General features: G+C 43.5%; 1 protein-coding gene and 1 non-coding gene across 17 annotated transcripts in view; both read left to right on the top strand.

Annotated features, from left to right (window-relative positions):
• Positions 1-16,434, top strand: part of FNBP1 (formin binding protein 1) — a 133,190-nt gene that overhangs the window by 100,770 nt on the left and 15,986 nt on the right. For 4 of the 16 annotated variants that reach the window (XM_048223407.2, XM_048223406.2, XM_026514182.4 and 1 more), the window contains exons 8-10: positions 375-521; positions 6,031-6,228; positions 7,208-7,390. In XM_048223407.2, the coding sequence (XP_048079364.1) occupies positions 375-521; positions 6,031-6,228; positions 7,208-7,390 (528 nt within the window). Of the gene's footprint in view, positions 1-374; positions 522-6,030; positions 6,229-7,207; positions 7,391-13,146; positions 13,162-16,434 lie in introns of all 16 variants that reach the window. The other 12 variants (XM_048223411.2, XM_048223410.2, XM_026514184.4 and 9 more) reach the window with 4 other exon arrangements.
• On the top strand, positions 8,632-8,741 carry LOC113266638 (U6 spliceosomal RNA). Its single transcript, XR_003320443.1, has one exon. It is a non-coding gene; the product is annotated as a U6 spliceosomal RNA (small nuclear RNA).

Below are 16,434 nucleotides of genomic sequence, written 5' to 3'. Positions count from 1 at the left end.
CTCAGCCTGTGTTGGGTTGAGGCCATTAACCAACACCAGGCTTTTGGTAGAGCGAAATACCCAATCAAAGGTGGAGGAGATGTTTGAAATGTATCACCAAACGGCGTCAATGATAAAAGCACTTGAGCTTGGGGTTCTCACTGAAATTGGAATGGAATCCTATAAAGTATACATTTGGACAGCCCCACAACTCATAAAATATGTGTAGAGCTGGTGAAGATGGAGGCAATAATCATCATGATTGTGTAGCTCTAACCCTACCGATTGGCCTATTTCCATCCCAGACTATTTGCTTGAAGTGACAGTGCTGCTGGAAACAACCTCCGTGAGTCGCAGTGGACCAAATTAATTTCCTAAAAAATCTAATGTTGCAGAAAATACAGGAGATGGAAGAAAGGAGGATAGTGCGGATCGGGGAATCGATGAAGACCTACGCGGAGGTTGACCGGCAGGTGATTCCGATCATTGGGAAATGCTTGGATGAAATAGTAAAGGCAGCTGAATCCATCGATCAGAAGAATGTAAGTATTGTCATTTGGACTTCATCTCGAATGAAGGATTTCTGGTTCCATTATTTCTTCGCCGCCATCCACAGTGACCTCATTGAATCATCTCGCGATGGGTAGTTGCTTCCAGTGCTCACGAGTATTTTGCAGCAATAGTAACACCAGTTTTGAGTGTTCTGTTCGGCCCTCGGTGTTTTGGATTTAGCTCTCAACTTTCTTTTCCAGAAAACACAGGTAAGTCTGAGACATTGCAGAATTAAATTGAAGTGTTTTCCTGTCAGTTGGCTGAGTAACTCCCCACATTGGGATCTGGTTCTTCACGGCACTGTTGACATTTCAGGCCAGATAATTCTTTACTGTAGGGGCCTGTCCTGAGCACGACTGGGTGTTTAGTAACATCCGTGGCTTCTACCGACCAGATACCAATAGCACCCTTCCCTGGGTTGTAACAGTCAAAGTGTCTCTGGGTGTTGCCACATGTCCCCTTCCGGATACAGTCGTCTCTGTCAGAGGACACTACTTAGGGCCCGTGTCATTCATGTGGGTTCCTTTCCTTGAAACCTATTTCCCTCAACAAAAATAGCAACTAGGACACCAGCATAGGCTTTTACAAACTTTTAACTTGCGAAATCAAATATTTAACAAAAAGCGATGTCATAAGTATTCTTTGTCATAAGAGCATCTTAAAATGAGTCTAGGCAAGGGATCAAAGTGGTCTTTCCTGTATGAACATATCTGAGCATATAGATTCTTCATTGCTCTAAGGACATTTTAGGTGTACTAACATATTTAAGGCCATCTGTGTAAAAAAATTGTTATCGACCCAATGTGCAGAAATACTTCCAAATGTGTTAAATGGTAAGTGTTGTAGGAAGAATAGTTCCAGTAGCAGGCATATTTTTTTGATTTTAGGATTCCTCAGTCTCTATTTTGTTAACATCTGTTTGCCTAGAGCCTCCTTATTCAGTGATTTCAGCTAACTTTTTGGGGGGAAATTACTGGTGCTTCTTAATCAGTGATGTTTCCCCCACAAAACTACATTGTGCCAAGAAGTAGTCGCAAGTGATCAAACCATCCTTTCCTTAAGCTGAGCATGTCTTTATTTGATGGTTTTATCTCCTTGAAGCATGTCCAAAGAGAGACAGTCCTTTTGCTGAACACATGACTTGTTTGAGACACATGTGACTGGTCATGTATCCATGTGGTCCAGTTTTCCATCTTCTTATCACCATTACTTCATCAATTTTGGACATCTCTGCCCCTCAGTTTCAGACAGTCTTTTTTTAACTTTATTTGTTTAAAGATTTTTATTTATTTATTTGAGAGAGCGAGAGAAAGCACGAGCAGGGGGCGGGGCAGAGGGCGAAGTAGGCTCCCTACTAAGCAGGAATCTCCATGTGGGACTCGATCCCCAGAACTCTGGGATCATGACCTGAGCTGAAGGCAGATGCTTACTGATCAAGCCACCCAGACGCCCCTCGGACAAAGTCTTTTGGTGGCTCATAGATGCCTGGCTCATGGAGGGAGATCAAGAAATAGTCTTGGTGAGGCTTTGTCTCATCACCCTGTTTAAAATGCCAACAGTCACCAATGACTGTGGGGAGAGGTCTTTTAAAGGAAAATAATAATAGTGAGTTTTATAAGGTAAGCCTTCACCTCTATTGAATCTTGACTTTCTTCCTAAGCCTCATTGACTTCGGACATTGATTAAAATCTGAAACAAGCCTGATTTTAATTTCTTATATTAGAAGCTTAGAAATGTCTTCTTCCTTGAAACTTCACAATTTTACAAGATCATGTCTGAACGATGGCTTCCCTTGATCAGTTTTATCTAGCAAATTGTGAGCACCTAGATTTATAGGATATTTGTCCCATTGTGGGAACCTTGTTTTCCCATTTTATCACTGATCATTCGTTTTCACCTATGACCTTTATGTTGCTAAATCCAAGGGTCTTTTCTAGGTCTTCATTCAAGTTCTTGGATAAGAACTTGAACTATTAGCAGCACCGTCCCCCACTTGACCACCCTCCTACCTGCTCTTCCTTCACTTGATTCCCAGGCAACCATACTGTGATGGCTTTTCTCCTCATTGACTCAGTCTCCTTTGCTTGTTCTTGTTTTCCTTTTTCTTACCATTTAACTTGGGAGTACCCCTGGGCTTTGATCTTGGACCTGTGTATTCTCCACATTCGGTCCTTGGAGTGATCCATAGACTGTTGGAGCACTAAGTCCCATCTCAACTCTGAATCACACATGTTACATTCCCAGCCTGGACCTGTCCCCGCCACGACAGGTTCATACATTCAGCTGCCAAGTGGCTTCTCCACTTGGATGTCTGTCTGCTTCATTCCTCAAGCTTGGCATATCCAGAATGGAGCTCCTGATCTGTCTTGCCAAACCTGCACCTCCCATGGTCTTCACCGTCTCCATCATGGCGTTTCCATCCTTCTGGTTGCACGGATCTTGGAGTCATCTTTGATACCCTCTTTTTCTGACACCTGCATTAATTTATTAGCTAATCCTATGGGCTTTACCCCCAAAATACATTCAGCACCCACACAGTTCTCACCACCTCTATTGTTACCCTCCCGCTCCAAGATCGCCGTCCAGTTGGATTGTGCAGGAAGAGCCTGGATTACTGCAGGAGATGTCTAATGTCTCCCTACCTTTGCTCCCCCCACCCATTCTTAACACAGAGACCAGAGGGGTTCTTTTACAATGAGTCAGATCATGTGTCTCCTCTGCTCAGAGCCCTCCATGGGCTTCTGTCTTACAGGAAAAGTCAAAGCCACTGTGGCCTCAAAGGCCTGAACTATCTAAACACCCCCCCTCCCCATTTATCTCTCTGACGTCACCTATTCGGTATTCTCCCCAGTGCTATACTGGCAGTGGCCTGCCTCGTATTCCTCAAAAACTCCCGAGTGTGCTCCTGTCATGCTGTTCCCTCTGCCTGGAATATTCTTCCCACAGATATCTGCATGGCTCACTCCCTCAGCCTCCTTCAGGTGTTTACTTGAATGAATGTTTCATTCATGCTCTTTTTTGAGAATTCAAGGGTCTGATATTTCTTAATCCCTCAGATCATCTTTCCTTGCACGTTCCCTTCCTCTGTTCTCGAGGCGTGTCTCAAGTTTATCTGCTTTTGCAAATTCAGCTCCTAGCAAAGTTAGTTGTGGTCTTGCTGCTTTGATCTTTGCTATTTGTATTCTGGTTTTCCTTTGATCACACGCTCGTTGTCTCTACCTCTTCACGTTTAGTTGATGGTACATCCTCCTTCAAAATTTTCATTTTGAGAAACGTAGATGGTATTTTTATGAAATGGTTCCCTGAACATTTACTGACCACCTACTTCCTTCCATGCGTGGTGTGCTCACCACAACCCACCGAGGAGAACCTCGGTCTATCTGGTTCCAAACCTATGTTCTTTCCCTTAAGCCCCCCCCCCCCACAACCTTGTGCTTTTTATTTCTAGAACAAGCACCATTTCTGGCACATGTTTGAATCCGCTCACTCACGCACTCACAAGTGCCAGGCACAGCTCTAAAGTCAGAGACGGGCAATAACAAAATAAATGAGAACCTTATGTAGAGTGTTAAAACAGGATGAGCGTTTGGGGGAAAATGAGGTAGGAAAGGATGTTAAGAAGTCCCCAAGGGGGTGGGTCTGGGTGTTACACCAAGAAGTTACATTTGAGCAAAGACTTGAAAGAGATGATCGAATAATTATTTAAATGGGATAGGAGGACAGAAAGCTCCCAGGTCTGTTACCCTCTCCTCCAACAAACCGGATGTCCCCTCTCCCTCTTAATGCAGTCTCAGAATCACATGATTACTTAAAAGTTCAAACTGGTTTATTTATGTATGGTTGATTTCCATTTATATCAAATGACCGTGTTTCCATTAGAGCACATCAGTGAGTCACTGGCACACCTGGGCTTGTAGATCTGTAGACCATACATTTAACTGCATGCAACGAGAACAGTAGTGTCTCACACAAGGCGGTTTGTCTTTTCTCTCACGTAAAAGACGTCTGTGGGCAGAGGGTCCAGCCCTGGCACGGACAGAAGTCTGTAAGTTCTCAGGGACTCGGGCTTCTCCTGCTTCACAGCTTTTGATGTGTGACCTTCAAACTCAGTGTGGCTTCTGGAGCTCCAGCCATCACATCCAAATTCCAGAAAGCAGAATATAGAGAAGGGGCCATGCCGTCCCTTTAAAGAGTCTTCCTACACACCAGGGGTGCCTGGGGGGCTCAGTCGGTTAAGCTTCTGCCTTAGGCTTGGGTCATGATCCCAGGACTGAGTCCCGCATCCATCTCCCTGCTCAGCTGCTCCCCCTGCTTGGGCTCTCTCTCTCTCACTCTCTCTCTCTCTGACAAATAAATAAAATCTTTAAAAAAAAAATTACACACCATCCTGTCTACCTCTCTGAGATCTCAGAGGTCAAAACTTAGGTGGCCACCCCGTGCTGCACAGAAGGCTGGGGAATGAAGCCTTTAGGTGGGTGGCAAGGTGCCCAACTTAAAATCAGGGTTCCTGTTCCTAAGAAGGAAAGGGAGTTGGCTATTGGAAGACAATCAGCAGTCGGTGGCCCATCTACAAAGTAAGGAGTAACCAAAGTAGCTATGACATCCCAAAATGTGGGCTTGTCTTAAAGAAGTGAGATCTTTCCAGATTGTCTTCTCTAGTTTTTTTTTTAAGTCAGATGATCATTGACTTTGAATGTTACTACGAATCACGTGTGCCGCTAATACTTTATGTATCTCTCTCTCTCTCTCTCTCTCTCTCTCTCTCTCTCTCTATGACATTATGGTTGTGATTGCCTTATACGTTTGTCTACATTGCCCGACCCCGAGAAGGTGTAGCACCCAGAGTTCCTAGCAGAATCACAGCCTAGAGTAGGTATTGGGGTCATTGATTTATTCAGCAAACATTTACTGCACACGGTTCTCGCCGGGCACCTTCTAGGTCTGGGGATACAGTGGAGGAAAAACAGAAGAGAGCTTGCATGTAAGTGGGGGAAGATCTATGAACAAATGCATCCATAAGGAAAAATCATGCAATAAATTAATATACCTGAGCCACAATGAACCAAAGAAGCGAGAGAGATTATCTACTCTTTGCTTGGACTTTGTGTGTGCTGAATTGCCTTACGAACTCCTGGTGAGAACCAGACTTTGTATTCCTGTACTTTTCAAGGGAAGGGCGTAACAGTGGCCCATTTTTTTCTGCTTTTGGCAAAGTCCTTCTTACTTAATATTTGTTTCTCCAACTGTGGAAAAATGGTTATTGAGAAGATCTTCCCATCTCAGCTAGACATATAGCTTTACGAACAGTAATAATTCTTTCTAATGATAAAAATATTACTAGAAAAAAATCTGTTATTAATCAATATAGATATAATTCTCTAGATAACTATAGAGATATAATTCTTTATGAGAACATCTGTATGAGGCCATCATAATTCGTTGTGTGAAAAGTATATGCACGTGTTTGAATGCATTCGTGTGTGATGGATGTAATTTCAGGATTCCCAGCTGGTAATAGAAGCTTATAAGTCCGGGTTTGAGCCTCCGGGGGACGTTGAATTTGAGGATTACACTCAGCCGATGAAACGCACTGTGTCGGATAACAGCCTTTCGAATTCCCGAGGAGAAGGCAAACCAGAGCTCAAGTTTGGTGGCAAATCCAAAGGAAAGTTGTGGCCCTTCATCAAAAAAAATAAGGTACTGATGGTTGGACCCAGTGTGAAATGAGTTTTATAAAGTGAGATTTTGACTTTCTCTGTTAGTCTTAAAAGAAAAAAAAAAACAAAAAACAAAAAAACAAAACTTAAGAACGTAAGCCTGTAGTTCACAGAACGCGGAAGAGAGCTAGTGTGCTGTTTTATTTTAAACCATGATTTCTCTTTGGTGGTGGTCCCTTTGCCATGGCCATTTGTCTTATTTCAGATGCATTGCCACCTGACTCGTGTCACCCACACTAACACTGACCTCTACTGACCTCTCGGCCATTTCCCATCATGCCTTTCACTGCTAAGTCCGCCAGCCGCCTGGTCCCCTCGGCTGGGAGAGGGGGCGCTGCGGGGGATCTCTCTAACACTTTATCAGCAGCTCTGATTGAAATCGTTTCCACGGGCTAATGACTTGGTGTTTGAATTCATGTTAACACTCCATGAACATTTTGTGTTTTCTTTTGGTGGCGTGGTACGTAGGTGCATGCGTGAACCTGGGTGCCACGTGTGGTCAAGGCAGCAGTACTGCGCTCTCTGGAGAATAACTGCATATTTAATTTCTCAAAGACTGTCTTGCTGTCTTGACAACCTTGGCATCTGAGGTCCTTTATGTTCTCTCATCAAGCTCTGGTGGTTTAGGTGGTTTAGAAATCTTTACCCTTCTGGCCTTAACTGGTGTAGCCAGTTAGTAACTAATCGGAGCTTAGTAACCGATCGGAAATGTAGTTTGCATGGGACAGCCTGCATGAGCTTCTTGTCGGAGATTTCTCGCTCCTCTTCCGTTGCCTTACTTACTAAAACCTCCACTTTTGTCATATTCTACATGTTTTCTTTTGGACCATGGCCTAAATATTTAATCGTTTGTGTTTTACTTGCTTTGGATTTCAAATATTATTTGATGCTTATTTTTGTTTTGTGTCTTATCTTCTTGTTTCTGATTTTACTCTGTCACTGCTCCATCTTACATGTAGCTTATGTCCCTTTTAACATCCCCCCATCAGCCTCCCCCTCCTCCCCCTGCCTCTGCCTCACCCTCTGCTGTTCCCAACGGCCCCCAGTCTCCCAAGCAGCCAAAGGAACCCCTCTCCCATCGCTTCAACGAGTTCATGACCTCCAAACCCAAAATCCACTGCTTCCGGAGCCTAAAGCGTGGGGTAAGTTCTGCTCTGGAATCCTGTCTCTCTCGTGCGCTCTGGGTGCATGTGTCGTTCTGCATGACTTATTTTGTTTGTGAATGAATCCATTGTGTTTCCCCATAACATGAAACAGTAAGGATCTGGGATTCACTGTAGCTACAAAGAAGAACCCCAATAGGAGGAGGAGAGAAGAAAGAAGGAAGCAGAAGGGATGGAAAGAAGAAGAGAAAGCCAGCCAGCCGGCCCAGAGTCCTTTTGGTCTCGAGCACATTTTAGAAAGGCTTTTCTCCACTTCCCTTTAAAAACATCTCAGTCATTACTATTCTACCTTGATTTTACCAAAAAAGGAAGCTTAGATTCAGTTTCCAAAGCCAGCGACATATGAGATGAGGAATTGGGAGTCACTGAATACTCAGAAAATATTTGCTTGATAATTGCTGAAATAATGTGAGTGTCACGAAGATACTTCTCTCTGAGCTAAGCCTCAGGGTTCGAAGGGGAAACGTCACGGGGTTACAGTGGTTTCTTTGGCTGTTGGTGAACATATAGGATGGTGATAAAATCCCTGTTGGCTGGAAGAGGACTAATGTCAGATTTATCTGCAGAGGCTGAGATAATAAGCACTTGGCATTTATCGAGAACTTACAATGTACCAGACTCCGTTCTGTGGGGTCGTTGACTTTTCTTCAACTGCCCTGTGAGTCTAGGCACTAAGACACCCTTATTTTACTGATAAGAAAGCCGAGGTCTAGAAAGATGAAGTTAGGAAGAGGCAAAGCCAGAGATCCCGCTCATCGTGAGGTTCTGTGACATCCACGCTCAGGGAGCGTCTGTTAGAATGTAGTTGACTCGCGAGTGGATGTTGTTTAGACTCCCGTTCGAATTATGATCCCCTGTGCCAGATTCACAGGGTTTTGTGCAACTGATCCAGTAACCAAAGGGAGTTACCAGTTTGGTTTATAAGATTGGAATAGAGTCATTTGGAGCCTCGCAAATAAAGCTAACTGCTCAGTGTAGCCTAAGCCACCCCCAAATATCCTTTATTATGAAGAATGAGGCATGGCGATCAGGAGTAGACAGATGTGTGTGTGTGTGTGTGTGTGTGTGTGTGTGTGTGTGTGTGTTGACACACCCAGGAGGGTCTTTTATCCCGACCTGTGGGGACTGCGATCCAGCGGTCATGGGATATGTTCTCGTACAAACGTAATTTTTACTCTTCCCTTCCTTTGGGTAAGAAAGAATGTAAAGGTATGATAGCCGTGACTAAAACAAGGGGTGGTACATGTACTAAAATCGGAACGACACGGAGGAGATAGCACAGTCCCCGCGCATAGATGACACGCAAATTCTCGAAGCGTTCCGTATTCTCAAAGTAAGTAAATAAATAGAATGAGGGACAACCCCCCCCCCATTTCTTTATATGCAGAGTTCCTTTAATAAGGGAATCTCAACATTTTATGCAAAGAATACACATAGTTGGTGAAATTGTCTTGTCTTAAGGTTCCCCAGCAGATCAGGTTAAGAATCAGAAATGTAATTTCCTCAAGATTTCAAGACAGCCATTGTTAGAAGGCAAAGTGTAGCTTCAGAAGTGGATGATGGATCGTGTCGAGCTCTATAATTAGATCTCAGCTCCCAGCTAGGTCAGGCTGGCTTTTAAAACTCCCCGGCCATCCCGTTTGCTCATGGAAGAATTTCCAACATCTGGCCAGGGTGTTTTGGCGACACTCTAAAGTTTTACGTTAACTGTACGTCAGTTAACCCATCTCTCTGCCACTTGCAAAACCTTTACGGAGCACTCATTTATTGTATTTCTAGTAAGTACCTCTGCATGGTCTTTCGGAATCTCACGTGGAGTATGCTGAACATCTGTGATCGTTTACGTTTGTTTCTGTGTCTGTTTCATTCTCTCCACACTACACAGTCTGTTGGTTGCAAATGGTTTTCCTGATCTGTGTTTCATGATGTTCTCTAAATGTTTAGGAAAAGACCAAAGAATGTCAGTAATCAATAAGTATACAGGAAAGATGGCTAGGAAAAATATAACCCTTAAACACAGTGAAATGAGAAACGGGTTATTATGATGAGTTAAAGGAAAATCCCTCTTTTTAAAAATTGTAATTAGCAAAATGAATTTTATTTCTTACTCTCTAAATCTGTGCTCAGCAAAAACTCGGTTAAAAAAATTTTTTTTTTCTCAGTGCTGTGTTTTCCTGAGAGTTAACACACACACGTACACATTCTAGAAGAATTAGTAAATGAATAGAAACACATTTCTGCTTCCTTCGTTTTGGGTCAGCCTGTTCTTAGTGAGGGTCAGATTTGAGGTCCCTTCCTTCAGGAAGTAGAAGTGAACAAAAAAGAAAGAAAAAAAAAGAAAAGAAAAAGGAAATGCATCACAGAAGTAAAATTAGGAAGTTCAAAAATAAAAAGCAAATCTGAAGTTTGGGGAAATAAATTTGATTTTAAAGCAGTCTCAACACAGAAGGTACACGGATTACAGGGCCCATGACGAAAATGATACTGTCCTTATACTTGCTTCATTCTTCCTTTTTAACTTGAAGACTATTGTGCCAAAGATAGCAAAAGTGCCCTAGAATGATAGATCTGTGATTTTAACACATCTTTTAATTTATTGTGTTTTGCAGCTTTCAGATCCCAGTCTCAGTCCTTTGTTCCTGTTATCCGAATGTATAAAGCCTATGTAGACATTTCTTAGCGTAGCCGCTTTTGTGTCTAAATAATTAACCAGGATAAAATGGTTTTTGTCATGAATCGTTGGCATCTGTAAGAAAATTTTCTTTCACTGAACGTCTCTAAAGTATGCCACCTGAGCGCTATTAACCATTTCCTAAGTCAAGGAAAAATGAACCTAGATAGTATGGTCTCCGTTTGCAATTCACAAATGTAATTTTGTTGTCTTAAATTAAGATTTCTCTTTCTGGTCTGGGCAAGGGTCTTCTAAATGTAAAATATGGATGTAGTTTCCCCATGTTTTCAAGTTCATGGCATGAAAAAATCCCATCGGAGTTGATCGAAAGGTTTGGAAAACCCTTACCTATTGTTTGTCAGATGTTACAATTTTATGGTTACTTTAATTTTATTTATTTTATCTTGTTCTCTTGCTGATTATTGGCAGACTCAGTCTTTCTGTTTTCACAAAGAACTCATGAAGAGGACGATAGGGAAACCCACGTATGCTTTTGAAGCTAGGGACTATGTTGTAAGTTGACCTGTGACGGCCAGGGCATACAGTCATGGTACGGGTACTAACCGCTATGACAGCACCAAGACTGGGGACCTGGCAACGAAATTCTCCACTGGGAGACCTGGACACGGGAAGGGCCTCATTATTAGTATAAATTCGACCCCAAGCTACGTCATCTAAAGCTTGGGTGGGAAAAGGAACCAACTTCCCAAGAAACAACCAAGCTTCCTCAAAATGCCAATGGCCTGAGCTTGGCTTTGCCCCCTCTTCACTGATCGTGACTGCCATCTGAGAAGATGTCAATGGGTGTGATTTTAGGGCAGAATCTCACCCATAAACGCGGCTGCAGAGCGTGGTCCTGGGAGAAGGACACTCTTACAGATGGCAGTTGTGTAGCTCGGACGAGGACCCACATCCCCGTTTGAAGGAGGTGGATCCATAAGGGGGTTATGCCATGAAGCTTGGGGAACCAAAACGGTCACTGGCGCATGAGCAAGGGCCTGGAGGAGTCCCGTGACTTTGCATGGCCCTTAATTAAACACGGTTACTTATATCTTTATTTTCACTGTCCCCTTTCTTCGTACTTGAGGTTAGTACCTGTGGCTACGCAGTAACACATGGACCCGCTGGCTCTGTGTCCCCCTCATGTGTTATTGACCTATGTGGCTCCCAAGGCTCCGTAATTGTTGCCTGAAACTGACAGCTTTTTAGTTCCTCGGATGTCTCGCAATGCACTTAATGCAATCTTTACAAGTCTTCTCTGAAATCATTCGGTTGCTAATGTTAAATGATCTAACTGGCTGGCTTACAACCTAAGACCGAAAACCCGTGTATGATCGTTACAAGAATACCGCATCGCGTGATGGTGTTTCTTATAGATGACCCATCACTGTCCATGTCAGGACATCGGATTGGTCTTGAAAATCCGCTAATTCCTATGGGTACTCGGATTTATTTTCAATCGTAATGACTCGTTTTTATTATGAAGTGGTAATATTCCTATGCTGTTAGTTTTTATGTTAGAATTCTTCTTTTGGAATGCGTAAGAGAGAATACATAATTGATATATGCCTCTAAGTAACAGAAGGAGCCGAATAGAGAACAGGTATTATACGGAGTTCAAATGTGAGGTCTTTGAATTAGCCGCATTTAGACAATAACGTGTGAGAAAACATTTGTAGGGGGTAGTGTGCTTTGTAGGGAAGGTATTTGCAAAGTTTTCTGCTGTGCACCCTGAGTGTTGTCTGTAAAGAACTGAAGACGTGACGAACCGATCTGTGCGAAGGCTCACAGGAGGGGCCCCAAGAACAGTCAGGAGTGTGCCGTACATACCCCGTGCCCCCAAAAGTTTTGTCTCGCTGCTTCTTTCCTTCAAGGCTTTTTTCCCCATAGGGGCAATTTCTTTACAAGCTTAATGCCTATTTGAAAAGAAGTGTCTATTTTGAGTTCATCATAAGAATAAGATTTTTTAAATCTGGTTAAGGAATTTTCAACACCCTGCACTCTCAATTTAAAATCCAAGGGTGCTTTCTTTGGTACTTTGTCTCCAACATATCTTTGACCCTACTACAGCTGCCTGAACTTTCAGAATTGATGACAGCTAAGTAAAAACGCACCGCACTCTCAACACGCTGCTTTCCAGCCAAAGAGCATGTCTCACCTGTTAACGAAAAACCTAATGTTTCTTTTTTCTAATTTGGAGATGCCTTTTAATCTGTTTTATGTCCAGTCATCGCTCTACCTGTGCTAATCGCCAGGGCCAGCAAAATTGCGCCTGCTGTATCCTGGTAATTGTCAGGAAATCCATAGCAAGGAGTACCCCTGGATAGTTGATAGTCGGCTCTCTGTTTCCTAACAGTAACTTTCAGGCCAGCTACTCATGTTAGTTCCCTAAGTGCTGTGTAAGCCCCATGAGTAGGGCTCAGAATGGATGGAGAGCCTCTGAATATACCTTCCACCGTGCAGGGGGTGGTAAGCGGTGCGAGAGAGTCGTCCTGCCTCCAGCCTGGTGCAGACAGGCTTTCTGGATCCTTCAGATGGAGCAACTTCCAGCTCCTGGTTACCCGTTCACCCATTCCAGAGTTTGCCTTCATGCCTTCGAGAAATGCCAGTGTTTGCATTTATTAGAGTTCCTCAAGATAATACATTTCTTGTACGTTGTGAACATAATTGCTCTTCAGACCCCCCATGAGTAAAACTTTCCACGTGAAATATGGTGAAAAAAAGGCTATGTGATTATTTTTGTCTTTTATTATCAGCATGTGTCACCCACTGCAAACTTATTTTAGCTTATGTCCAGGCTGATGTGACCCATCCAGAAGTGTGGGCAGAAACTCTCCTTTTCTATCTTTATTCTTTGCTCTGGCAGCATAGCAGCTGACGGAAGGTTTTGGCAGGGCCAGCCCCTCTTGTGAACGTTTGCACAGATCCGCTGCAAGTCATTTTCACAAGCGGCAGGTGAATTTATGTGTTATGTTAATACAGTGCAACTGACCGAATACCTCTTCTTCTGATGTGTTGTCTCTCTCTTTTTTTCCCCTGTTACCTCTTCAATTTTTACGTGAAGCTTTCTCTCAAGCTGGTAAGCACAATTATTCTATGCATGTCCCGAAACTAATCAGGCTTTTTGGTGTATGTTTCTCTTGCGTGTGCTTTCGTTGGTTTTCCTTCCTTAGACCTTTGCAGTCCAAAGGTCCAGAATCTACAAGGGGCGATCTTAATCTTTTCAAGTTGCTAAGAAAATTAACGCTTAACTCATGATTTGGTTTCCTTTCTTGTTGGGGCCTTAAGAGGATGGCAGACGTTAATACACGTTATTTGAAAGTGAGCATAAATATAAATAGTCCACATTGGGGAGTTTATTTATTGGATCATTTGGCGTAAAAGTAAATTTAACAGCTGAAGATGCTGCTTCCTGGGAGCCACAGAAGCAGATGAAAAACGTGGTGAGCCTGAAGGAGGCGTGCGGGAATGGTGCCAGTCTCTAACTCAGGTCCAAGGCAGCCTGCGAGAATCGCAAACCGCGGGATCTTTAAGTCACTCCATAAATATGTGGGTGCCTTGTGCGTAGCTGCTTTAAGAAATCACAAGATGACTTTATGGACAGTAAAAAGAAGCCTCCTAAGCCTTTCTAAAATAATTTACTTAGTGTTCTGTGTCGTTCCTACCTAATTGCATAGCCCTAGTAAACAGTCAGACTAATCATTAAATTTATTAAAAGAAACTCTTAACTCTGTAACCCCTAACTATACTTGAGATATGTGTAAGTTACATGGTATTCTCAACAACCACAGCTGAGAATGTCCTAAAATCATGGACGACGGTAAACTGCAGCAATTCGACCAGGAATGAGGTCGGCTACTGTAGGCACTGCTGTCGGTCATGCCCGATAACAGTTTCTGGTCATCCTTACGTCCGTATTTGCTTGTCTGTATGTGGATACATATACGTGTGGATATCCAGAATTTTTCAGCCTGACTCAGGATTTGGCAACCAACCCAACCCTAGAGAAAACGAATGTTTTATTAAATGGAACATTTCTTAGACTGTGAAATCAAATCCCCACACGAGTCCCTAATGAAGGTCTCTGCGAGAAGGAAAACATTCGAAATGTTGCAATGAACTGCGTTTGGAGGCAGCATGAATTTGGGAGAAACGGAATCATTTAAGTAAGAGCCTCTCAGGTACTGGGGTTTCTTGCTCGCTCTTTCTGAAGATCTTCTTTTGCTGACGTGCTAGCAAGGCGTATGTATATCCCTATATATATAATATATATAAAGTTATATAAACTGTTGCTTTATACCATTACTTGGAAGCCAGTGAAGAAGAGAAGTGTTGCCCAAAGATGCCTGGGGTGGAAAAAAGGGTAAAATCTCAGGAAACAGCTCATGCTTGTGCTGTTGGGGGGAGAGCCTCAGGAGTAAGCATTTGATTCCAGAAGTATGTAAAACAAGCTCCTCCGAGAGCCGCAGCCACGTAAAAGATCCACAGACGCCTTGGCCCCCTGTTGCAAAACCGGCGCCACCTGTGGGACCAGTCTCTTTGAGAACTGGGCCACTCCAGGGATTTCAGAACGTCTACTGTGACTCAAAGCTAGAAACATAAATTCCTTCATGGCAAAACAAGTCATAGGTGAGAGTATTGCTTAAAATAATCCAAGCCTTAATGGCCTTTTAAGGTACTTCCAGACACCGGACGCTCCTTTGGATCTAGAAGAAGCCGTGACCTGAATCTCCAAAGGCAATGCGAAGTTTGTCTAAGGCACAGTTCACGAGATTAGTGTCTAAATAACAATACGGAAACACAGAATACCTATTGAAAGGGACCTAATTCATTTTTTATTATTTAATGGTTTTTAGTTTTTGTAAATAGTTAAAGTTAAATTTTTTGCCGTCTAGGGTATCTGTTTGTAAGTCACAAGTACTGTGTGTATTATACACCACTGCAGACTTACACCTGCTGAGTCTGCATCTGTGTCCCCTGTGGTTGCCACCCATCACATGTGCCTATTTAAATGTTCATTAATTAAAATCCAATAAAAATGTAAAATTCGGTTCCACGGTTGCACTGGCCGCGTTTCAAATGCTCAGTTGCCGTGTGCGGCTACCGTATTCACCAGTGCAGAGATGAGAACTTTTCCATTCTTTGGAGAAAAAAATTCATTGGGACTCCTAGCCCGTAGTTAGGCTTAGTAACTATTAAGGAATTAACACTGAGCGCTCCCTGGGTGTCCTGGCTTCCGAAGCAGTAGCGTGTCTTTTGTTTGGTTGCATTCCAGAACCGAAAAACAAAACAATCCCCTCGATTTTGGAAAACGTGCTGATGTGATTTAAGTAAACCCAGCATGAATACAGGGTCTCAGGCTCGGTGACGGAGCTGAGCGAAGTAACAGCTCATAATTCAGCTCTCCGGTATTCCAACACAATGATCGTGCAGGGGACAGAAAAAACAGGGGTGATCATTTCTATATTGAAGATGAGTTTGGTTCATCTTAGCTTTAGAGGCAACTGAACTTGCTTGGCCTGCCATGAGGGACTAGCCACTTGTGTTCTGGTCTCACTCACCTCTCTCTCTCACTCTTATACACGCGGGCACGCGTGCACACGCACACCCCAGCGTGATCACATGCTCCCAGCACAGCAGCCTGGCGTTCTGTCCTAAGCAGCCAAGGAACCTCGGTCACAAGCACCATGTCAGCTGCTTGGCAAATTCAGCTCGATTTTGGAATTACATTATCCGGGTCCTGTCTCTTCCACCCACGCTCCCAAGCCAGCCTGATTCCTTGGCTTATCCCTGGCGATTGAGTACATTTCTCAATCGCTTCATTGAAGCAAAGACCCTGATCGCCAGCAGCTCTAGCTGCGGCTTCTGACACGTAAGCATCTGCAGGAGTCTGGAAGCTCGCTGTTGATGTTATCTACCGAAATTGTATGCACCAAGGAAAGATAGTAATTGTTTCTGAAAAGAGATCAAGATATCAAAATAGGCTCCTTCTGCTGGATTGGAAACAGCTGGCATGGATTTCGGACGCTGGGACGTTGGTGTGGAGGTCGGGGAGCGTATTCTATGTGGATTTTCTGAGGTCACCCTACAGATGTCAAAAAGGAGTGACCAGGCTTTTAGAGGCCGCGGAGGGGAGAGTGCGGGGAGAGGGGGGGAAGATAGATGTTTTAATGTCCTTTTCCCCCACATTCTCTGAGGAACCAGATGTCCCATCTGTCACTTGGTGGGGATGGAAACTTTTGGCCTCAGCCTGTGTGGAGAAGTGGGAAGAAAGGCTCAGAGTAGGGTGTTAAGCGGCATGAGACCGTTGATGACAGGGGCACTTGTCCCTGTGTCGTATGGAGGGAGCAGA

This window comes from Ursus arctos, unplaced genomic scaffold, assembly GCF_023065955.2.
Source record: "Ursus arctos isolate Adak ecotype North America unplaced genomic scaffold, UrsArc2.0 scaffold_18, whole genome shotgun sequence".
Classification (NCBI taxonomy): domain Eukaryota; kingdom Metazoa; phylum Chordata; class Mammalia; order Carnivora; family Ursidae; genus Ursus; species Ursus arctos.
Note: the sequence above shows the minus strand (reverse complement) of the source record. Positions and strands in the feature narration are given on the sequence as shown.